Consider the following 24758-nt stretch of genomic DNA (forward strand, 5'->3'; position numbering starts at 1 on the left):
TCTCCCTGGATGACATCCTGTCCTTCTGGCATGTCAGCTGCCCGACCCCGCAGCCAGGGGTTTCACAGCTCAGCCTCCCCTGCTCTCACCCCTTGGAAACCTCCGCCAAGGCTTTACCTCCACCCCTTGCTTTTCACAAGCCCTGTTAAACTGTTACAGGACTCCCAGAGCTTTACCCACGCTGAGGACACAGGATGGATGGAGCAGCACAGCCCACGGGGGTGAGGGGAGACAGGGAGGGCTCTGGGTCTGTCCCTCCCACCTTGTCAATGAGCCGGGGGAACACACGGAGGGTCAGAGTCAAGCCTCCACGGTGGCTCGCATCACCCAGGGCTGCGTCCCCTCCTGCAACCCCCACTTTTTACCCCCCACCCAGGAGTCAAGCAGCAGCTCTCACCCCTTGCGCCACCTGAAGGAGGCACCTGTGCCTATGTCGCACTCAAAACCAAGATCTGACCAAAATAGTTTGAGAAATACAGAAAAGATAAAAACGAGGGTGAGCGAGGGTGAAGGAGCCCTTCCCCAAGGCCGCCCACCCCATCTGCCTCCCTGCCGAGCCGCTGCACCCGCTGCTGGGAGGACTGGGGAGGAACCACGCCGGCTGCAGCGCTCGGCCCTGCCCAAAGCAGCCGGCGTTTCGCGCTCGCCCTTTCCCCTGGGCGTGAGCTGCCTCTTGCCCAGCTGGATGGGTGGCTAAAATCCCCGGCGGCCCGGCCGAGCCCAGAACACAGCAAAGCCTGCGCTGCCCCGAGCGGCCTCCCACAGCTCGCTGGTCTCAGATAACATCAGCACATTCCCCGTCTCTTCCTCCTTCCAGCCCTGGCCAGCGAATGAGTTCTGCGTGTGCAGAGGAGCAGGATCTGCGGCGTGGCCGGGGAGGCCTGGACATGCCTCGAGTGAAAAACCATCGCTTCAGAGGAGGCTCTCTGCTGCTGCCGGGTGCTGCGTCACGCACCACGCGCCTTTTGAGGGATGGGCGACGAGAGGAGCGGGGGGCTCTGCTGATTTCAGCAGCACAAACTGACACCAGCAGAAGAGGTGGCCCTTCAAGATCAATTCCCTCCCAGAACAGGAATAAATAGATGTCCTGCCCTCTTCGACATAGCAGAGATCCCGATTCAGAGCTTGAAATTCAAGGTGAGATGAACGGCTTCAAAAGAATAACCTGATTTACAGGAGTTTTGTAATCCCGTCATCGTTTGCCTAATATTATTTACCCTTTACTACTGAGACAAGCACAAGGAGAGACACGGGGCTCAGGCAGCCCTTGCTGGGAAACCTGAACAAACCTGACCTCCCTCCCGCGGCTCCCCCAGCCGAAGAGGGGGCAGAGAAGACGCCCGTGTCACTGGAGCAGCCTCTGCACGAGCGGACAGCCCTAGAATAAACCCGTGCTCAGGACACGGGCAGGTCTGCGCACACGTATTAAGCGGATGCTGCGTTGCTCAAAGGATTCAGAAACAAAACCTGGGCCGCGAGGGGACGTGTGAGCTGTTCCACAGAGGCAAGATCAGGAGATCATCCCAAAGGCCAGCTCTCGCTTGAGGGAGAAGGCAGGTGCCTGGTAAACAATGTGATCAATGGGGCAGAGTCTGGATAGAGGCCTGTCACTAGTGGTGTTCCCCAGGGGTCTGCGCTGGGTCCACATATTCATCAATGACGTGGACAAAGGGACAGAGCGTCCCCTCAGCCAGTTCGCTGATAACACCAAGCCGGGAGGAGCGGCTGATGCACCAGCAGGCCGTGCTGCCATCCAGCGAGGGCTGGGCAGGCTGGAGAGCTGGGCCCAGGGGAGCCTCGTGGAGTTCAACCAGAGCCAGTGCAGGGTCCTGCCCCTGGGGAGGAACAACCCTCCGCACCAGCACAGGCTGGGGGGGACCTGCTGGAGAGCGGCTCTGCTGAGAGGCCCTGGGGGTGCTGGGGGGCAGCGAGGTGACCCTGAGCCAGCACCGGGCCCTTGGGGCCAAGGGGGCCAGCAGTGCCCTGGGGTGCATGGAAAGGAGCGTGGCCAGCAGGGCGAGGGGGGTTCTCCTCCCCCTCTGCTCTGCCCCAGTGAGGCCACACCTGCAGGGCTGCGGCCAGTTCTGTGCCCCCCAGTTCAAGAAGGACAGGGAGCTGCTGGAGCAAGGCCAGCGCAGAGCTGCCAAGGTGATCAGGGGCTGGAGCATCTCCCTTGGGAGGAAAGGCTGAGAGACCTGGGCTTGTTCAGCCTGGAGAAGAGAAGGCTGAGGGGGGATCTCATCAGTGCCTATAAATACCTGAAGGGTGGGTGTCAGGGGGATGGGGCCGGGCTCTTTTCAGCGGTGCCCAACGCCAGGCCAAGGGGCAACGGGCACAAGCTGGAACACGGGAAGTTCCCCCTGAACATGAGGACAAACCCCTTCCCTGTGCGGGTGCCAGAGCAGGGGCACGGGCTGCCCAGAGAGGCTGTGGGGTCCCTTCCCTGGAGACATTCACCCCCCGCCTGGACGCGGCCCTGTGCCCCTGCTCTGGGGGTGCCTGCTCCAGCAGGGGGTGGGACGGGGTGAGCTCCAGGGGTCCCTTCCAACCCCCGCCAGTCTGGGATTCTGTGGACAGCCCACAGCAAGAGCACCACTCCCGCCTCCTCCTGGCACAGCTGCTGTCCCCGTGACACCCACACGAAGCCCCAGCTTTCCCCACCTGTGAGGTGGCTGCTCTCTAACCTGCATGATGCACCTTTCATCTTACAGTTTTCCAGCCTGTGTAAAGGGAAATCTGCAGCAGCTCCGGCTGGGAAAGGAGCCAGCAGCTGGCCAATGGCCGGAGCGTGACCATCCATGAGGAGAGGCTGCAGCTGAGGGGGAAGGCAGGATGATCAACTGGGAGAGCTCTGTGCCAAGTCCAGAGGGGACTGCAGAAAGGAAAAACACAAAACAAAGTGTTTAGGAAGGCAGACTTCATACTTCTCCCCCAAAAAAACCTTCTAATTCACAGAGCCTATTACTAAGTGGGATCAGCAGGAAGAACGATCTGTAGTGAGAAGTGACAGGACTACTCAAGAAGCTCAACAGATGCCCCTGAGGGAACGAAGGGACTCCAGCAGAAGCCCACAGGACCAAAGAACTGCTGCCCACCCCTTCGCCCACAGGAGTCCAGCCAGGAACGATACATTATTTGGAAAATACAGGAGATGTGCTGAAATTTTCAGGCAAGTTGTGACGTGGCAAAACGCTGGTTGGGGTTTTGCCGTAATCTAGCACGCGGTGGCGTAAATAGATGGTACAAAACAACGTGATACCAGTGCAAGTTTCATGAAACTTTTTATTCAACAAGTATTTCATTATGATTCTGCCAAGATGATCAAATGAACAGCAAGGCATAAAAAACATGAAATCGTTAAGAGATTTTATTCTAATAGCTTTAATTACAGTGCTTGTTTGTCAAAATGAAAACTGAAAACAAGTATACAAAACAGTTGATTACTAACTGTGTATTGAAAGCAATAGAGGTTTCCACAACACTAAATAAACCAGTTCTGATAGTTCCTCAAGTTAAAGTTTAACAGCTCCAGCTTCTTCAGTGTTTATCAAAATACAAAAGAAAAGTAAAAGAGGTCTTTTTTTTCTGATGGCAAATCTGAACCTTGCAGTATGAGGGATGCCAAGGGTTTTCACACATATACAGATATGGGATTGTTCCAAAATGGGATTGAATACTTCTAGAGTGGAATGACTCTCCAAACTCTCATGCTTTTTTTTCTCTAGACACTATACATCGATGTTTGGTGTTTTTCATGATAATTCTTACTTAACGTACAGTACTTTCTGCCTATAGAGCTTAGGACTAGTCCAGGCTGTGCTTTCTGTGGAAAGGTTTGCCTTCTGGAGTGGTTTACACACAAGAAAAGTACAAAACACTTTGGACAGATACGACAGGCTAAAAATGTGACTTCTGGCAATTATCCGAGTTTAACGGAAGCGATAAATCCCACCTGAACCAAAAGCCAGAAGTTTAGCATGAGTCTGCAAAGCTCATCTAAACCAGGTCCGGCAAATCTTTTAACGAATATGAACAAATATGAGCGCATACTGTGAGCTACAGAAAGAGCCAGAGAGATCTGTTATCCGTTCATCACGGACCAGAGATGTATATGATCTGTTCTTTAACTGGATGAAGCTAATTGGGTGTCAATCATCGCTTCACCGTTTCGAAAGAATCAAAAAGTCACCACGGTAGAGCTAGAGCAGCAGAAGCGATGTCGAACGTTTGTACGTTGAAGTGTTTTTACTTTTCCTTGACTATTTAAAAAAATACAGGATTCAGGTTAAAAACCAACCACCAAAATGGATCTCACAGAGCTCACAACCCAACCGAGATACTATTCAGCTCTACTGCACAAGGACCACTGGCAACCCTTATGTTAACCCACTTAAATCCCTTCCAAGTACTAAATAGTGAGTTGATTCTTTACAATAAAAAAAGCTGAGTAATATTGCATAGGAGTACCAGAAACTGCCTCATTGGAAACAAAAACTATTTACATTAAATAAGAAACCTAACTGTTTTCAGGCTTGTATTTGCCACATTTACAGCATGATGCAATATATACTGTGACAAAAAGAAATGAAAACAGCTTCCGGCACTCAATACCACAAAGTAGCACAGTTTGCCACATTAGAGTAAAGCGAAGGGCGAATAGGAGGAAATAAGAGGGAGGGGTGGAAAAAGAGGGAAGAGGAAGGTTTACGGTTTCATTTCTGGTTTCGGAGCTGATTGGACAACCAGTCCAGTCCTTCATAGAGACCGTCTCCGCTAGTGGCACAGGTCGCCTGGATATACCAGTTCCTGTGACGAAGAGAATGCAGTCCAAGTTTGTCTGTGATTTCTGCTGCATTCATCGCGTTCGGCAGGTCCTAAGGAAGGAAGAAGAGTCATTTTCCCCTCTACTCGCTGAGAAGAAACACCCGCCTCCCTCAGCCATTTTTGATCATCACCTTTAAAGCCATTAAATGAAAGTTAAGAGCTCTTAGAGCTTCTCTTTCAGAAAAGCTCAGTGGATTTCGCCTATATTCAAGCTATTTCCCCTCCACTGACAGAAGTCTCAAAGGTTTAACACCACGATCAAAAGCACCTTATGGAATATTTTCCTTCAGAAAACAGAAGCGAGACAGCTGACATTCTGATCGAGTTATCAAGCCCCTCGGTGTTGACCCAAAACTGCTTACAATTCAAGGTCTGTTTCATTCACTTTCCACTCAGGAAATGTTTTCTGCGACTGCAGTAATGATTTAAGATCAATTTTTATGACAGATTAGTACTTGACTTAGTACTGCTTCTGTTTATAGCCCAACCTTCCTGCTCCTAGGCAAGACTCATGGCTTCTTTACCCTTCACAACTGAGCCCGTGCAATCGATGAAGCAGGATGCTAGTCCTTCTCTAAGTTTACTAGTCACATTTAAGACCATCAACACTCGGGTTTAAGCTACCAAGGCCTCTACAAGCAATAAGAGGCAGAACTCCCAGCTCGCTTTGTGGTCTGGAAGAGTACAGCTCACAGGTCATCAAAAGCACATTAAAAGTCAGCCCAGTGTTTCCACCAATGCCAGCAGCGCCCTGAAACACCCTAAACCTGAAGAATTCAGGGAGGTTCTGGCATTCTGCCCTTCCTCTCGCTTTGGAGGAAGCTTGGGCAGGTGCTGGACTTGAGCCAAGCCAACCCTTAAAAAAAAAATCAAACTGGCAGAATTCTTCCCTAAAACTGAGAATACAAGAACTTTTATTAACCCAGACTGTTTATAAGGTTGTTCCTTTCAGATGAGAACAGGGTAACTGAATCTACAGGTTTGTCGTCTTTAACAAAACTGAATGGACATTTCCTGAGAGCTCATCGATTATTGCACTGAAAACACAAACGTGACGTTCAAGATCTGGTGCTCTCAAGTATGTTGTATGTTTTCAAGAGTTCTTACAGAAGGACATCTTTCTTGGGCATACCTGTTTGTTAGCAAACACTAGTAGAACAGCATCTCTAAGCTCATCTTCTGCCAACATTCTCATAAGCTCTTCTCTGGCCTCATTCACCCGTTCTCTGTCATTACTGTCAACCACAAAAATCAGACCTAGAAATAAGCAAACCGTCAGATTAAGCATACAGCAGGAGTTATTTACAAATGATCATTACTTCTGGAGGTCAGAACTAAGCCTTGAAGAGAAAATAATGCAAAACATTTCAGCATATATCAGAAAAATAGTTTTCTTACTACTCTAATCTCATGTCTGAAAAAGCCTCTTCTTGCTGAAAGCCAGTGTTAGTTTGCACTTGCGTTTTTGGAACTTGTGCACTTCATCTACATAACCACTTGGTATTTTCCAGTGAGTAGCAACGCTTGAAATCCCATGACAGGACTCAAATGCACGCACATTATAAAGGCACAGCAGTGGAAAAAGTGACAAACTCTTAGTTCACGGGGCTGTTAGAGCTTGTAGTGAAGACTCTGCTTTGAAGTGAAGGCAGAGAGCTGTGACGCTCACAGAACAGCAAAATTCTGAACTTGCTCCAAGTCAGATGGACAAGGAAGACTGGTTTCTAGACTTCTTCCCATCCCTCTTTGAATCTGCACTCGCTTAACAGAAGAGCCAAAGCAGCATAAACATACACGAGATCATCGTAGTAAGGACAAAAAAAACCCCGAACAACTTTTTTAGATGCTGGAAACCTGTGATTTAAGCATTCAGACTCACCTTGTGTGTTCTGGAAATAATGGCGCCAGAGTGGTCTGATCTTATCCTGACCACCTACATCCCAGACTGTGAAGCTAATGTTCTTGTATTCTACCGTTTCCACATTGAAACCTGAAATAGAAATCGTGGCAAAAAAAATCTCAGTTAAACATAGTTAGCCCTGGACCTAGTGTATTTACCAAGACACACTCAGGATGTCATTACTAAAAAAGTTATCTTAAAATTGAAATCTACTTTAAGTAAGCAGAATCCTTCACTGGAGCCCTCAAAGCAGACAGACACGGGTTCTCTGGAACTCCTGCTCCCACCCCCACCTCGGCCAAAGTAACAAACAGCATCTGTAATTGCTACCTGAGCAGCTACAAAATGCAGAGCAAACTACGTTGCATAAAAAAACCCAAGCAAACCCTGAGCTGTAAGGACTGCAAATAAGGTATGTCTCTGATCACACTCTTCTCACAGTCACCCTCCAAAAAAATGTCACCCTCTGCTTCTCAGTCTAATCCCCCTGATGCCACAACACACTCAGGGAGGGTCGACTGCCCTTCCCTGGCCTGTACGGGTTGTTCAGAAATTACTAAAGAGAGGGAATGGAGTGAGATAGACATGTAATCTCCTCCCATGCCAGATAATCTGGCTGTGCCATCTTCATACCACAGTTTTAACAAATGTTTGTTCTGACAGTCAAGCCAGGGCACAGCACTAAGTCACTTAAATCAACAGAGCGGCAGCTGAGATAAGATAACGTTGCAAACAATAAGACCCAAAACTCAAAGCAAGCAGTTATAAAAATGTAAAAGTCTTACCTATAGTAGGAATAGTAGTTACTATTTCACCAAGTTTAAGTTTGTACAAAATCGTAGTCTTTCCCGCAGCATCCAGACCAACCATTAGAATACGCATTTCTTTTTTGCCAAAAAGGCCTTTGAAGAGGTTAGCAAAAATATTTCCCATGCTTGCGATATGTTCTCACTGGCCAGTGAAGTCTAGAGGAAAAACATCACAGTATCACTCTTGAGTTACCAATGGCTGCGTTCTGACCAGGGCATAATCAGCCACAAAAAAAAAAGTATCAGTAATCTGGATTCTTTAAACACCCCCAGCCACCACTATACATTGTTTTTCCCCATATTGAAGCGATACAAAGAAGAACAGATATGCCAAAAATTTACTCCTTATAAAAAGGCATTGCTCCGAGTGCTTTAAATCTTTCAAATATTCTTTCAGAGATTTCAGTATTTAATGCTGTTCTTAAACTTCTGTTTTCATGCTTTCAATGCAACCGACCACTTCAGGTACTTTGGCCCCCCGTTGTTATGGGATAATTTATCTGCACCCTAAAGTGTCACCATAAACCACACTTTCGAATTGGCCTGCAGTTAAAAAAAAAAATGTTTTAAATGTGTGCTAATATCTTTGCTGCTTAACACACCAAGCGTCAGTCCTTCTTTTGCAAAGGAAACTCGGAACACAGCTTGGATTCTCTCCTACTCAAAACAGCTTCCTTCCTCTCAAACCCTAAGGAAATGGCCTGTGAATACAAGGTAAACACAAAGCAGTAGTTTGCCTTCATTAACATTGGAGACCTTTTCTAGGAAGCAAATCGATGCTTACTAAAACTTAACTATTGAAAATTAATAGCCACATTAAAAGAGACAGGCTTAGAAATGAATGCTGCTTCTTTCACTGCAAACAATTCTGCTTGGACACTCAGAAGCAATTAACATCACCAGGAGCTTCCTGCTTGGGACATGGAGAAACTACCTCCCCACTCCAGCCCTCACAGACGCTCCCCTGTGCCCCTGGGACAGGATCTACCCCACCCCGACTCCTCCGCTCCTTCCACAGATTTCTTCCCCCCTTCCCAAACTTACTACTACTACATGGTTTACAGTGAGTTTGAAATCACCAAGAGTTTATTCTGTTCACACAAGACATGATAAAAGCAGCCCGAAAGCTTTCTAGTGGGGTGTAGATGAGGATGTTACAGGGCGATAGCGACAATTCACACCTCTGCTGCTGCTTTGTCTAGAAGCTGTCATATCGGTTTGAAAAGACTGAGCCCAACTGAAAATAGAAGGTTAAGACAGTAGGAGCACATCCAGCCAAGACACATAACATTCAAAGGATGGATTTCCTGTAAACCAAGTGACACATTTTAGAGCACAATATGAAGTCAGAATCATTCCTTGCAGATATTCTGTATTTCATGATGAAGCCATATGCTTGAAGCAAAATTCTCACGGGAAATAGACTTTACAGAGTATCTATTTAAAGCAATTCAAAAAGATTTGACCCAAAAAGTGCACCACAGAACAGAAACCATGTCCCGCTCTGTTTCGCTCTACACTAGGGACGTACAAAGCCTGGCTTCCTCACTCAACACTGCCACAGGTCCAAGCAGTTCTGCCCTTCTCAGGAAGCTTTGCTGGATACAAATTTTAACCCAAAAGTCAGGCGCTGTAACATTAACTAAGTCACATGTCTTAGCACAGGCAGCTCCACAGTGAAGTTCAGAGTCCACTCCAGAGTTCCTGAATGACATCAATCACCACTTCAACTTGCTGAAGTAGCTCAAGTCAAAGATTCGTTTATTTTATATGACTGAAGCTCAATGGGATCGAAACTTTAAAACTAAGCTCATCTGTAAGCCAGACAGGGCAGCCTGGGGATTAAAACCAAACATAAGGTTTAAAAGTTCTATTATTCCACCATTTCCTTCATATTTCTGTAACACAACCATGAACATTCAATTCCCACTTGAATATATGAAAGCTGTATAAACAGGAAAGTTAATTAGGAAGTAGAGAAAACAGTTTTGCTAGTCCCTATTTATCCAAATCACTCACACAGCAGGAAATCTCACCCCCCAGCCCACAAACAGCAGCTCTTACTGGGCTGGAGGGGAGGGAGGCTATAAAGCTTCCCTTTGTCCGCCTGCTCGTGCTACCTCTATCTTCTACTTCATCTGAAAAGCAATAGTCAGGGTTGAACTGTAACCTTTTACCAGAGCTCTTGCAACCCTCTAAAGTGTGTAAGGACTTTTGTAGCCAAAGAACCTTACAAGCCCTGCAAAAGAATCTATTTCTTTTGTTTCTGCATGTTTAAAAGCCTAACAGGTTATGAAATGCTTGGATCAGTAGCAGTAATGAGGTAACACAGCAAAACCGTAGTGTTTACATCCACAACATCTTTCTGCACCCTGGAGAAGTCGCAGTCTGAACAAGTTGCTTACGCTTGGCACTAACAGCAGTGAATCCTGTCAGATCCTTGTTTTTCTGGCAGCTATTTCCAGGTCAAGTCTGACCCCCCACCACTGAAGCTACTTTTGTACCACCCATCCTCCCTATTTTTACTTTCTATGAAGCGTAAGACGACACACTTAAGCACTTGTCTTCCTCTTCCTTCTTGTTCTCTTCCACATTCCTACTATCCAAACCACGTCCGTAACTTATTTGGTACTTCAGGGTAGGTGACCTTGCAGAAAGTCTGATTTACTTTTATAGGCAGTGAAGTGTAGTTTACAGCCACCCGTGCAAAACAAGCATGTTTAGATGTTGACTAGGAAGTAGCCAAATCATTGCTGTCTAAAAGAGAAATACTGGGAGAAATGCATCTGCAGAACTCCCACAAACCATTGTGGGTCCCACAGCGACTTGTTGGATGCTGCTGGGGCAAAAGAGAGGGTCTCCATCTTCACCATCCTTGGGACCATCCTCTGACCAGCAGCTACAATCACCTTCATCAGTTGCCACAGAAAAGGAAATCGTACTCCCATTGTTTTGTGTATTACACTCCTCTCCTTACACTGTCCCTGCCGGTATTTCGTTACTTTCTATTATCTAAGGCAAAGCACCTCAAGTTCCTTCCTCACTATCAACAAAATCCTCACCCAAATCATCATCAGAACTGTGAGCAGCCATTAGGTCTCTGCTTTTTAGGCCATTCGTGCTGTCAAACAGCATAGACACCGCCACAGTAGAAACTGCCCTGACACTTTAGAGCTGCTTCCCATTAATACAACTCAGCTGAGGGATCAGGCGATTACTTCCAGAGTACTTCAGAGCCGAATCTGCTTGCTTTAAGTCTCATTTCAGTCCATTAGTTGGACCATGAGAACTAACATACACAGCCTGAAAACACAAGGAAATTTAAGACCCTTTTGGGTTAACCAAGCAATCCTGTCGCTTTTCAGGCATCTTCAATGTTCTCAATTTAAATCAAGACTTGCCAAGATATTGCCTATATTCTATACTGAAGCTTAACTTTCTTTTCTTCAACTGTTGTCGGTAATTGCTACACTGGCCATTTTAGAAGCACGAGTTCAATAAAATGCCTGAAAACATAAAACACCATGGCTTGCCAGCGGCTTGTAGTGCTTCAGCACATCTTCGAAAGAGGTATCTATGGGCTAGGCAGTAAGATTTGTATATGAAAAGGAACAATTTGAATAAACAGCACAGACTATTTTTGCAGAGCCTAGTGTGCACGTTCCCTCAGTGTGACTTTGACTTCCGCTTCTAGAAATGGAAGCTTGCCACCCCTCAACAAACCCAGATCACCCCAAAACTGAACTGTCTGTGTGACTCTCATTTCTCCCTGCTCATCGAAGCCCTGAAGCACACCTTAACGTCCCACCTCAAGATCCTCACAGCAGCAAAAACCTGTTAGGCAGGTTCAGGTAAGATATAATATGCCATTGGTAAACAGTGAGAAAGACATTCACTGGATAATACTGTAGTTTTGTTTCAGGAAACAAGGTATTTTCAGCAGCCTGTTTTCTAGGAAGTGATACTTTTAGATAAGCAATTAGAACAGGCAGCCTTTTTCAGAAAGGCTCAGACTAATGAGTTAAAAATGAGTGAGTGTCTGTAATAGCAGGCAGCCCGGTGCCTGTTACAGCAATACAGCCCCCGAGTAACTCCAATTTGCTTTTATTAACTTTAAGTGGTTAGAATAAGAGCTCTGAGGAACATCTCAAGGCCAGAGATCATTCAACACTTAATCTTCTGCAGCATTTTATATTTCATCATACGTTAATGCATTTTAATGTCATTTAATTCAGGTGGTTTATCTTGAGAAGCAAAATACACTTCTGGACCTCCAAACTTCTTGGATGAGCTGTTAGTTAACAAGCCATCCTACAGAAGTAGGACCAGAAGGGCATGCAGTACATCAGAGAAAGTATTTTGCACCTCTGGAAAAGTTCTTTTTGACCACATAGACATTAAACTTCACCGAGCCAGGAGTTGTGGCAAACACCACAGTTTCATTCAGGTTTACACCATTTCTTTAAGCATACTGTAGCAGAGAAAACAAGAGGCTAAGAGAGGATGCAAATATGAAGTATTTAGTCAAATTATGCCTGCAGTATAGAAATACACTTACTTCACCTCTACGTACCAGCACTTACCACGTAAGGTTACCACAGTGAAAAAATAACACTCAAAACTTTAAGTGGCATAACCAAACTCGCTGGGCACAATCATTTTGGTAATCTGTTCTCCATATCCAAAAAGCACTGGCAGCGACAAAGATCAGTCAAGAAAAGCTTAATTTTATCCCTGCTCTGCACAGCACACTGACATAACTGAGGTACAGAGGGTATTTGTTGTCTCTGGGAACTACTATGTCTCCCTAGGACATTCGTATCTTGTCCCTTTCAAGGAGAGACAAACATGGTGTCGCCACCAATGACATTGTAACTGTGTAATGCACTATCAGTCAAAATATTAATGTTGAAGCACAAGTTAAAACCCTTAACAGTTACAGGCTTACCAAAAAGCTTTTTCCTAATAGCTTTCCTGCACCTTGTTCTATTTGCATAGACACCTCCACAAAGTAAGACTGATGTGCTTAGGAAATACAAGTGATTTACTACCAAAAGCACGTCTCCATTTAAAGGAAAGTCTACTTGACATTGGCCTAAGCATTAACTCCACCTCTAATGGAATTAGAAAAAACCCAAACCTATAATTCCTAACCTGGTATTAACACACTGGTTGTACACAGGAAAACAAAAATTGACCAATTTATTATTTAATAGAAATAACGATCTGAAATCCAGTCAGTTATCATTAGTTGGCCTGCGTCATGTTTCTACTTTATAGCATTCTAGAAGTTTTTTAATTAAAATGTGAAAAGAAGCAAAATATTCATACAAAAGATCAAAGCCATGTGTAAACAAGAGGTGAGAAAGCTTTTTTTTAAAAAAACACTCAAGTTCAACAGCTGTTACTGGTGTTACATGCAAGAACAACTGGCAAATAATTTAAAGTGTAAATCCAACCTGGCAGCTTGTTCTTCACAACATAAAGCATGATTTAGAAGAGAATGTGAGAAGTGATCCAACAAGAATAGAACACTGCTAGTATCTAGGATGAATCTAGGGCCACAGTATTTCACACAACTGCTCAGCAGGCACAGTCAGTTAAGCACAGCTGCGTTCTTTTGAACTTGAAGTAACTTCTTTACAGATTAAGTCTTCTGTTACAGCAAATTTTGAAAAACACTCCTGATCAAAACACTTTCTATATACACAGGGCGGCCCAATACACAACTAATTCCAGTACAGTTACATTCAACTATTTTTAGAAGTTGTTTACTGGCCTTCCACATCTGATAACCTGAGTGAAAGATGACTGCTTATCAACTGGAGCCCTTTAACTCTGGGGCCTTAACACTGGAATTTAGCTTAAATAATTTTGATTTGAGTTACCCAAGACTTTAGATCACACTAACATCACTAGGCATAGACTACGCACAAAACTTAGGAGCAGCTAAGGAGTAGGCCAGGTGCTTTCTTCATTAGGGGATTATCTTGGACTTAAATGCCATCATAATAAAGGCCACTTGGAGAACCTCTTCTCAGAGCTCTTCATTAATATAAGTCCCCACCCCTTTACAGTTGTACCCATTAAAACTAGGGGAGTGTTTACTGTGGAGATCAACACCTACCACTGCTGAAGTTTTCCCCGCTTCACATTGGAGGTGCTTCTGCCAAGCATGAGATAGAAAAGGCGTCCTAAATGATCATAACCTTGTTATTTGTCTTTTAGGAAAGCTTAAAGGAAAGATACCAGCACTGAAGCGTCACATGACATAAAAGTTATGTATCTTTAACTGTACTTGCATCTGAAGAGGCACAATTGGATTTGGCCACCAAAGGCTTGCAGTGACCACCTGAAAAGCGCCCACATGCACACTGCACATTCAAGGCAGATGGAGGACAAGCCAACCGCAAGTGAAAAGCTAGGTGAAAGGAAAGCTAACGCAGAGCTGCTCCTTACGCAGCACCGTTGTTCAACCTAAGTAGGTTGAACATCTTGCTGTCCATACACATTACCCAGATTGCACATTTTTCACATGCTCTAACATTCCCTTGAGAGCACCGGGCTCAGAGTGACAGGAAAATGGAAAATATTTCCACTTCCAAGATCAAAACAAGGGCAAAAGAGGGAAAATTTCCTTTGGGTCATGCCTATGTCTCAGACAAGAATTCACTCTTAAAACACTGGTCAGAATAAAAAAAAGAGTCAGTATCAAGCAAAGAGGGCAGGCTGTTTGACTTGATACTCAAAACCTAAACCAGAGTTATTCCCTTATCCTCACATTCAGGCAGGGGGAGCAAGCTACTTCTGTTTCACAGCGAAATCTCAAACTATTTTAAGCAGTTACACACCACCATGCATAACAGCAACATGCAAACCAACACATTGGAAAAACACATCTCTGGTCTGAAAATATTTTATTTAAAGGATAGGTTGACAGGTGGAAAAAGAACAGAAGGAGTCACTGTTCGTGCTTTTAGATAAAGCTCATCCATCACCTCCCCACAGATTGCCTGTAGCTGCTCAGGAAATAAAGCTCTGCCGACAGTGTAGTTGTGACACCCAAGTTTGGGCTGTGCCCTCATATTCACCTATTAAATGGCGGATATACTGCTGTGAGAACTGGTTATTACAACGCATTTCTTTTCAGGTAAGTGTCACACAGGGGCTTTTTTTTTTGAGGCTGAACTATTCACGAGATTCAAATCTTAAATTTTAAGGCCAATATCCTGTTATTCATTCCCAGTAACTGGGCAGTAAGTCAACATTTACACTCATAATAGAAACAGCAAGAACTCACGTGAGAGCTTCGGTAATGAAACTGACTTTTGGTTTAAGGAAAACGTCAAAGCAGAGCCTGCGCAGCTAGTCGTTAGACAGGAGATCAGCGTATGAATAAGAGCTATATTAGACATGAGAATTTTATTAGAATTGAAGCATCAGCAGAAGTAGTACCATAGTCCTTCAATGTTTGCATGTGTTAGAAACAAGAAATAAAATTGGATACTCACAAGCAGAAAGAAAAAATGCTGAATAACACAGAAAAACAGCTGCTGTAGTAGGAAGCTGATTATAAACTTCTTTACTCATCAGTTAGAGAAAGGGAATAATGGCCGAGGACAGTGCTAGCGCTAATACAAATTCTATAGCATTCCAGTAGCAAAACTTTGAAGAGATTTCTAAAAAAAGAATCAGAACTATTCCTTTTCAGAAAAAGTTAACTTTGGTTCACCAAATTTATCCACTGTAAGGCAATCTAGATGCTCTTGAAATCCATTACGATTCTTGGTTCAAAGTCCATCTTTACACTTCTCAGCAGCTTTGACTTCTAAAGCCATCTCTTATTTTTAAAGAAAGGTGGTTCTCTGAACTTCACCACTGCAAATTCAGCTGGTATCTTGGGTTGTGAGCTTTTCCTCCTTCCACCAATTAATGTAATCAATAGTTTATCAGATAATTGTGCCTCAGCGAGATGCATAAATGCTATTGCTTAAAGCACATTTTCAAACAGGTGTAACTGAAGCACAATACAGTTTGGTGAATTATAAAGACTAGAATCCAGCCCTCTACTCCCACACATACTTTCTTTGTCATGAAAAGCTGTGACTAGTCCTGCCCCCGACTTGGTCAGCATGACTAACACACAGAGGAAACTACATGCACCAAGCAAAAATGCACCACTCCTGCCCAGTCCATTTTCAGATTCCAACTGTATTTCACAACTAGGTAATCTCAAAAATTCAGCCAAAGCCTCCAACGACTAAGGACTGATTTAAGCTCAGGTGTTTGCCTTCTAACACGACCCAGCAACTATTATGTATACCACAGACTACGGCAGCAGCAAAGGCTGTTCTGAGCAGAGATGACATCTGCTTGAACCATTTTCACTCCTGATGCTCTACCATGGTAGAGGCGTCAATAAACCTGGCAAAGCAATTGAGTTTAAGAGGTTCAAGTGAGGCAAGTTTCCTCACCCTTTCACCCAGCGTAATTACTACAACAGGGAAAGCAGTCCAACAGGGTTCTCGAGCACTGCAGACACATTTTTAACAGAGGAAGTCAGTGGCACCATACCAGCCCCGCAAACTTTCCTTTCAGAGAACCCCCTTCTGTAGCTGTAAGGTTGCAAGTACTAATACTGACAGCTTGATTATAAAACCCCTGAACAAAAGCCAAGAAGAAATCCTCCAGTTCAGCTACAGTTCCTTTTTTCTACAGAAGTGCTCCAAATCAGTAGCAAAAATAGTAATAACAATACCGCACGACCTTGGACAATTTACTTTGACTCAACTTCTTTGCCTGAAAAATAATGTTAATAGAATATCCCGCGAAGGGGCGTTATAAGTCTGGCCGCTTGCAAAACAAAGTTCAAAGTATTATATAAATAGTTTGCATTTTAGTTTTTGACAAAGCTACATTTCAAAACAAGACCTCTGGATAAAACTCTAATCAACCTGTGGAATTTGGTTTGGCAAGAGCCTAGCAGCAAAAGCAACAAGGTCAATGTCAAACACAACATTTCGGCAGCTTTACGACCCAGCAGAGTTTTAGCCATGCTCTGCCGGGGGAAATGGACTCCTCCATGAAAAGGTTCGCATAGCTGGCCTATCACTTTATCAGACAGAGGTTATCGGCCCAAAGTATCATGTTAAATACTCGGAGAGACAGGATATAGTATTTTCACACACAATATAATATCCTCCCACCGGGGGCTGCTATGCCAAGGAAAACTGATCTCTTAGACCATAAACCCCAAGCCGTGGATGGCAAACAGTTTGCTCCAGGCTAAAGCTCAACTTCCTACCACCACCCCCTCAGCCCAGCAGAAAGCCCTACTCAGCAGTCAAGGGCTTACAAGAAAATAACCTCTCTCCTGTAAGTTTCAGCCAAGCCTCGTTTCCCCTACCGGGCTATCAGATCTCCGAGATCCACTAGGGTGAGGGTTTTCGAGGAGGGAGAAAACGAGGAAATACGTCTCTGCTCAGACCCGTTCACGGGCGGGGCAGAGGCCGGAATGAGCGAGTTTGGGGAAGGGAGGAGAAGCCCATTCCGCCGCATCCCGTCCAGTTCCCCCGGTAGGGGGAGCGGCGCCGGGCCTTGTGCAGCTGCCGGGGAGCTGGAGCGGTTCCCCACCCCGCGGCCGTGCCCACGCCCCCCCAGCAGGGAAACGAAAGGCCTGCCACCCCCCGCGGGCCCAGCCACCCAGCCCCAGCGGCGTGAGGGGCGGATGGGGCAGCGCCCCAAGCCAGGCCCGCCGCTCCCCAAGGCCGAGGCTGCGGCCTGGCAGTGGCTTCCTTCCTCCCGCCGGCAGCCTCCGAGCGAGGGCGGTGGCGAGGGGGGTCGGAGAAGGACGGACGGAACGAAGCGGCCCCCCTCGCCCGGGGCCCGCCGCCCGCTCCCCTCAGCGTCAAGGCCGCGGCGCCTTACGCCCGCCCGCGGGGCCGCCGCCTCCCCCGGCGGCCTCAGGGGGATGGGATGTGGCGGGGGAAGGGGCCGAAGGGAAGGAAGGGGAAGGTGTGTGTGAACCCACCGGCGTCGGCTGCTGCCCCGGGCAGAGTGTCTGGCTGTCCTCGGTCCGTCCCGCTCGGAGCCGGCTCCCCCGCGCCTCACGGCCGCTCTCCGCCCAGCCACACAAGATGGCGGCGCTCGGCAGCCACGTCAGTGCCAGCCCCGCGCGCTGCACCATGGGTAACCGAGGAGGGCAGCGGCGGTGGGCGGGGATAAGCGGGGTGGGCGGGGCTACGGCAGTGAGCCGCAAGGGTGGACCAGCGAGGGGGCGGACCTCGCAGCGTGGCCACGCCCACACTCGGGCCACCCCCACCCAGGCCGCTGCAGCTCTCCCAGCCGCCTCGTGACCGGATGCGGTGCGGGGCTCGGGGTGCGCGGGTGCGGTGTGCAGCGGCCGTCGTGCTTCATCGTGCTTCATCGTGCTTCGTCGTGCTTCGTCGTGCTGCGTCGTGCTGCGTCGTGCTTCGTCGTGCTGCGTCGTGCTTCATCGTGCTTCATCGTGCTTCGTCGTGCTTCGTCGTGCTTCGTCGTGCTTCGTCGTGCTGCGTCGTGCGTCGTGCTCGGTGCGGCGTTGTTCCGTGCTGGGCCGGGCAAAGACCTGTGCTGGGGTCTTTAACGTGCAACGCAGCGTGGCCCCACGCTTTGCCCCACTTGCCTCTTAGGGCGCGATTCGTGCACATGACACGAGCCGGCAGTGTGCGCTCGCAGCCCAGACCCCCAGCCGTGCCCCGGGCTGCATCCCCAGCAGCGCGGGCAGCGGGGCGAGGGAGGGGGTCCTGCCCCTCTGCCCCGCTCTGTGAGACCCCCCTGCAGCGCCGCCTCCAGCTCGGGGCTCCTCAGCACGGGACAGACACGGGGCTGTGGGAGCGGGGCCAGAGGGGGCACAGAGATGCTCCGGGGGCTGGAGCCCCTCTGCTGCGAGGCCGGGCTGGGAGAGCTGGGGTTGTGCAGCCTGGGGAGGAGAAGCTGCGGGGAGACCTTATTGCGGCCTCCCAGGGCTTAAAGGGGGCCTGTAGGAAGGGTGGGGGCGACCTCTTTAGCAAGGCCTGCTGTGACAGGCCAAGGGGTGATGGTTTTAAACTAAAGGAGGGCAGATTTAGACTGGATGTAAGGAAAAACTTGCTTACAGTGAGGGTGGTGAAACCCTGGCCCAGGTTGCCCAGAGAGGTGGTCGATGCCCCATCCCTGGAAACACCCAAGGCCAGGCTGGCCGGGGCTCTGAGCAACCTGATCTGGTTGCAGATGTCCCTGCTCACGGCAGGGGCCTGGACGGGATGGCCTCGAAAGGTCCCTTCCAACCCAAACTGTTCTATGATTCTATAACATTAGATACTGATAGATACAGTTTAGATTGGATATTAGGAAAAATGTCTTTACTGAGGTAGTGGTCAGGCCCTGGCACAGGCTGCCCAGAGAGGTGGGGGAGTCACCATCCCTGGAGGTGTTCAGAAACCGTGTAGACGTGGCACTTGAGGGCATGGTTTAGGAAGCCTGGGGGTGTTTGGTTGCCAGGTGGACTTGATGATCCTAGAGGTCTTTTCCAACCTTAATGCTTCTATGACTCTACAGTTTGCATGTGCCGTGCAGCGCTGTGGCGTGCCGGGCTGCATCGGGACAGTAACCAAGTCCAAGAAAATCCTTCAGGGTCTTTTATCCAAAATTAAGCAGGACTGCAGGGAGGGTCCCCTTTGCTGGGCAGCTCTGCTGTCGCTTCAGTTCACCTTTGAGATGCAACAGAGAGGATTTGGTAAAATTTTCAGTGTTACTGGTGCTGGAAAAGGCCCAACAGATGGAGAGGACCCACAGGTTGGAGTGCGTTGGCTGCTGTTCCCTCTGTGCCTCAGTTTCCCTGTGCAGGGAAAAAGCCATTTAATTTTTTCACCTTAATAATACACAGATGTGGGAGGGACTAGGTGAACATGGAGCAATTTTTTAACTCCACATGGGGTAAAAGAATTAGCAAAATTCTTGAGCAAAAGCTCAAGAGATGGTTGTAGAAACAACTGTTAGCTCATGTGTGCAGGAAAGGTAGGATTGTTTCCTTTCCCTTTTGGGGTAACTAAGATAAATCAAGGTCATGTGCCATCCCAGGCTACATGCTAAAGGTTAAATACTAAATACTTCCTTTATTAAAGACAGGAAGAGGAGTTTTGAAAGGCAGCAGGAAGCCACAAAAACTGCTTATTTCTAGATTTCCCCCCAATGCTCTTAGGACATGAGTACCTCAAAGATCCTCCTGTCGAATGGGGTTGAAATAGCCCAGCAGCTGAAAACATTACACAGAGGCAAGAGAAGGCAGACAGACAGATGGACGTGAGCCCAAAAGCTTCTTTTCGTAAAAAACCGGGTCATGCGCAAGAGAGATGGCAGCAACAGGGCTGAGAAATGCCAGCAAGGAGCCCGGGCTGGAGGTGAGATCTGCCCTGTGCTTCTTCCAGGGAGGCACCATCTCTGTACATGAGCAGGTATCAGTTAATATTATTATTGTTTTACTTAAAGAAGCACCTAAATTGCATTAAGATCTCCCCAGCCAGGCAAAAAGCAGCCGGAGCGCTGACAGTCTAAGAAAGCGATGGCAGAGGCACACCAAGAAATCAAATGAATTACGTTTTTCCGCACTGCAGAAGCTGACCTGTTTCCAATGGGGGGTTTCAGGAAGAGAACAGATTGCTGCCCACCTCGACGTCCAGGCATGGACGACTACCACTGGGATGGCAGATGTCCTCGTCCCTTCGGCGCGGGCTGTTTGTGCAGCCCTGGGTCTGTGAGCCGTTTGGGGCATGGCATCCTTCAGAACCCGGTTTAAGAGATACGAGTTGAACCTAAAACACAAAGCAGGATTTAATCCTTCAGCAACGCCTTTGAGAAAGGAAAGGAGAATTTACGTTTGCTTGGGGCTTCTGGGGAATATCTGCCTCTGTCCTTGCCGGTTGGTGACATTTTGGGTGAGCCCTGGGGCAGAAGCTGTGCTGGGAGGCCACGCTTTGTGTGTCCATGTATAGGCTGCTAGAGGGAAGCTGCTCCCAAGGTGACAGCAAAATCCCATCAATGCATTTATCCCCCAACCCCAAATCCCCTCCCGGCCGTAGCCGAGCCAAGCGACCGCTTGTTTTACAGCCCTGTCTCCATGCCTGGATAGTGAACCAGATCAGGGCACTGCTCTGGGTTAAAAATAACCCTTCTCTGCTTCTTTCCTTTTTTTTTTTTTTTTTTTTTTTCTTTATTTTTAACCTAGACCAGTTCCTCCTTTAGCTCACGGGTCTGAGGGGAGGAGATGCTCATCCCACCATCCCAACCCCCCCTCCCCTCCCTGGTGAATGATGGAGGTGCCAGCCAGGGTGCAAAGTGAGTTGAGGGATGTTTTATCATTATAATCTATGATACATCACCTCTGATATATTATTTTGTTATTATCATCTTGGTGGAGACCCGAGACAACGCTGTGCCCGAGGAGCTGGTAGAAATTTGGCCCCGTTGGTCTGAGTCATTAATGACGGCTGCCGTGATGCAAGACGAACACTTTGCCCAGTGACTCATGACATTTATGGGAAGAAAGAGGCCTCGGTTTTTTTGCAGCCTGGAGAGCAAATGTGTCAATTGCTTTCTCTTTTCTGTGAAAAGCCCATGTAGAAGGAGGACGAAAGGGAAGGGATCCCTCGGGGCAGCCCAGCTCGTTTGCTGGGTGCTCCCGGGGTTGCAGAAAGCCCTTTGGCTTTCCCTGGATGACCTGGATGAGCTGGAGAGTTTTCCTCCCGGCCAGAAGCCTCGGATGACAAATCTGCCGGCTGAACTACACCCTGTTCTTGCTGCCTGTTGAAAAAAAATATCAAAACCCAAGTGTTTGTGAAAGGCGATTTTCTGAGGTTATAAAAATATCATCCAGAGTCACAAAGCACTTGCCCGGGCAATACTTCTCCTTTTGCCTCTGCCCCAGGAAAAAATACCATGGGCTGGATTTACTGTAACTCCAGGGTCCCCCAAAATTATCTTTTCCCCCAGTGTGGGCATGTTGTCTTTATCAAGAAGATACTGCTCGATGATAATCTGCTGGTGTCTGGTGTCATGGGGTGGTGGAGACCTCTGAGCTGGTGACAGCAACGCCCAGCCACCAAATCCCTCCTGACGGTGATAGCGAACTCATTTTGGGGTATTTATGGTATTTTGGGGTGATGCTGGAACAGGTGCCCATGTACAAAGGGCTGAAGGACACTGGGGTCAATTGATGTGCTGCTTTCTGCTGTGCTAAAGCTCCTACTCTGTGAGGCCATTGTAGTTGGGTCGGGGATTTGTCACCTTTGAGTCTCTCACATTGGGGTGAGAATTGCAATTACTCACAGGAGCTGAGAAATTATTCCCCAACAGCAATTTTCTACCTTATCTACTAAAAAAAAAAGTGATTATTTCTTGGATTTGGGGTCCTGGGGTCACATGTAGGTGGGTCTGGGCTGTTGAAAAGCTGACAAGCTAACCAATCTAGTCTTGCTGCTCATGTTTTACCATCCTGGCAGCAAAAGGAAGGTGGAAAAGGGGAGAAAAGCAAGCTAAACTCTAAACCGATAGACAGCAAAACAAGAATATTTGCAGCAAGAGCTTTTATTTTGCTACAGCTTCTCCACTCAGAGCTGACTTAGGTGGCAGAAGTACCCACGCAGCCAGAGCATTTCTGAGAGCATCTCAGATGTGGGACTGAAGCCCAGAGACCAGACGAAGCAGATTGGCTCTCTGCTCATGACACCAACTCTCATGGGATCTTGGGCAAATCGCTGCAGCAATCTCAGCCTCTCTTTTTTTCTCCTTAATTCAGAAATAATTACACGTTGTGACTTAGCGACGTACAGTGTAACCTGCTGGTGAGAAGAGCTTTGTATAACATCAGCATTGCTAATTGCTGACACCTCTGGATAAAGCTCTCAGCTGCACCTGCAGAGGGATGATGCCCAGTCTTGGTGATATCTTTTGGTACCTGGGGAAAATGAGTTAGAAAGGAAAGTTGGTTCCTCCACCATCATCTATCCATCCCTCCTGCCTTCAGCTGCTGCAGGGCAGATGTCCTTGCTGAGTGAGTTGCTCAGCTCTTCCTGAAGTCAGTGGACATAAAGAGGAGTGATTCACCCATCCCGCTCTAGACGTCACCTCCAGTAGGTCTCCAGTATCTGTTGAGGGAGGACTCCAGGGCACATGTCCATGTTCAGCCAGCGGGATCCCTCCTGGGGTGGCAGGTGAGGGTTTTCCATGACCCCCTCATCATTTTGTCCTGGAGTGCTTAATTTACTCAGCGTTCGGGTTGGAAAATGCATGCTGGCAGGCTGTTTTGCCTGGAAGCACGCTGCAACCTGCTCAGCCTGCCCCTGAAACTCTAACGTCTGTGGTCGAGGAGCGCTCACTGGCGGCATGTTCTCCGCAGAGTACTTCAAATGTAGAAGTGTTACCATCAGCACCAATTACATCTGACGGCATTTTGGGCATCTGCAGCGGCAGCAGAGACACATTCCTGAGCACGCATCTCAGGTATCTTTGCAAAGTGCTGCTGTCTTCTTCTCCCCTCCTTTTGAAGCAGCCAGGCCTCCCCATGAAGGGAATGATGAGCCAAATTCAGCAGCATGTGTGGGGAGATGCTGTGGCCAGCAACGTGCAGCAGCTCCTGAATGCTAAGAGCTGGGAGTCTGCTTTTGTTTTAGGAGTGAGCAGTAGAGTCAGTATTTGAACTGTGAGGGCATCTGGTCTGGGGATTTGAGCAGCTCAAGACTCAGGACCTGGTAATGGCTTTGGTTGGTACCATGAATGGTTGGTCTCTCCTTCCACCTTCCCTGATTTTGGGTTTACTCCATGGTAGCATTTTAATGTTGGAGGTAACATGGCAGTGCTGCAATCAGACCTGCGCCGATGGAAGTGCAGCTTCTTTGGGTGTCCGGATCCATGGGGCTCAGGTCCACGTGGGGTGGAGACATGGACTAGCACCATTGTCCCTGTCTTTGGGCACCCCCTAAGGACACCAGCCATTCCTCACTGGTTCTTCCAGGTCTTCATGGCAGGGCCACGCAATTACCCACAGCTCAAAGTATTGGATGAGATCAGGTCCTTAGGGATATCTGCTCTTCCTGGGATCCTTGAGGCTCACGCACAAACATACTCTCTCCTGTGACCTGGATAACCTTGAGCTGCTATGGGGATTAGAAATACCATCAACTGGGGAGTCATCTAAAGGTCCCACAGGTTCTCCTATTTGGTGGTTGTGTGCTGGAGGCAGCTGGTTGCTCGATTTGTGATCTGCTGATCCACTGTGCCCCTGATACGGACACCAGGTCGCACAGCTGGGGACATCTCTTCAGGCACCACAGTGCCCAGAAGAGCAAGAGACCAAGGTGCAACCTCACGGTACTTGTTTGGACAAGGACTTCCTCAGGCTTTAAAGAAAAGAGAATTTACAACCACTTTGGGAGGTCACAGGCTTAATTTTAACAGCACTTTTCTGGGCTGATGTTGGTACTCAGCAGAGGTATTTCATGCTTCATGACTTTGTATGAATGGTGCATTGCTGTCCTTTGTTTGCAGCCAGGTCAGAGCTTGGATTCAACCTGGCCATGCTGCCCACAGAGAGACCAGGCTCAGACACACAAATTAGAAGTTAGTCCTTACCCATGGGGGACGTGAACCCTTTCAGGGGATCCCTTACAGGAGTCTGAACTGATGGTCCAACCCTGCTTGGGCTCAGTCTGCTCAGACTAACTTTATGGGCAAGCCTGGGTCGATGCAACTGAGCTTGATGGGCAGTGCTCCCTCTCCAGTGAAGTCTTGTAGGATGTGCTGAGTTGGGTCTGTTCTCTGGGACCAGTCTGGTCTCTGGGATGGGCAGTATAGCAATGCCAGAGCATATTCCCTTGCCTCATCCTACCCTAGCCCATCAGACACTGCTAGAGCTATCCCAAGTTGTCTCTTGGAGGGTGGGTGCTCTCCAAGTATAAAGGCAAAAGCTGGGAGCATTGAAACATCCTATTTGTGCAGTTTTACAGAGCTCCATCAGGGAAAGCTGTCTATTCATCACCAGGGTACCACACTGCCACGTAGGTTTTGATGTGGCACATATCTTTGTTCTTTTAATGACCATGCACAGAAAAACCTGGATTTTAAATGCTCAGATGAAATATTCCACCTCTAGCAGTGCAGCACTCTGAAATCCCTTGCTTTTCTAGCAGAGCTGCCACCTCTGAAACACTAAT

The 24758-nt window shown here is 47.7% G+C and overlaps 1 protein-coding gene across 1 annotated transcript; it reads right to left on the reverse strand.

Moving 5' to 3' along the window:
- Positions 1–3256: 3256 nt before the first annotated feature.
- On the reverse strand, positions 3257–17716 carry ARF1 (ADP ribosylation factor 1). Its single transcript, XM_064445180.1, has 5 exons — positions 17564–17716; positions 7510–7689; positions 6704–6814; positions 5957–6081; positions 3257–4874 (listed from the first exon to the last, which is right to left on the reverse strand). The coding sequence occupies exons 2-5, from the start codon at positions 7655–7657 to the stop codon at positions 4713–4715; spliced, it is 546 nt and encodes a 181-aa protein (XP_064301250.1). The 5' UTR covers positions 7658–7689; positions 17564–17716; the 3' UTR covers positions 3257–4712.
- Between the last annotated feature and the right edge of the window lie 7042 nt (positions 17717–24758).

The sequence above is a fragment of the Phalacrocorax carbo genome, chromosome 2 (assembly GCF_963921805.1).
Source record: "Phalacrocorax carbo chromosome 2, bPhaCar2.1, whole genome shotgun sequence".
NCBI lineage: Eukaryota > Metazoa > Chordata > Aves > Suliformes > Phalacrocoracidae > Phalacrocorax > Phalacrocorax carbo.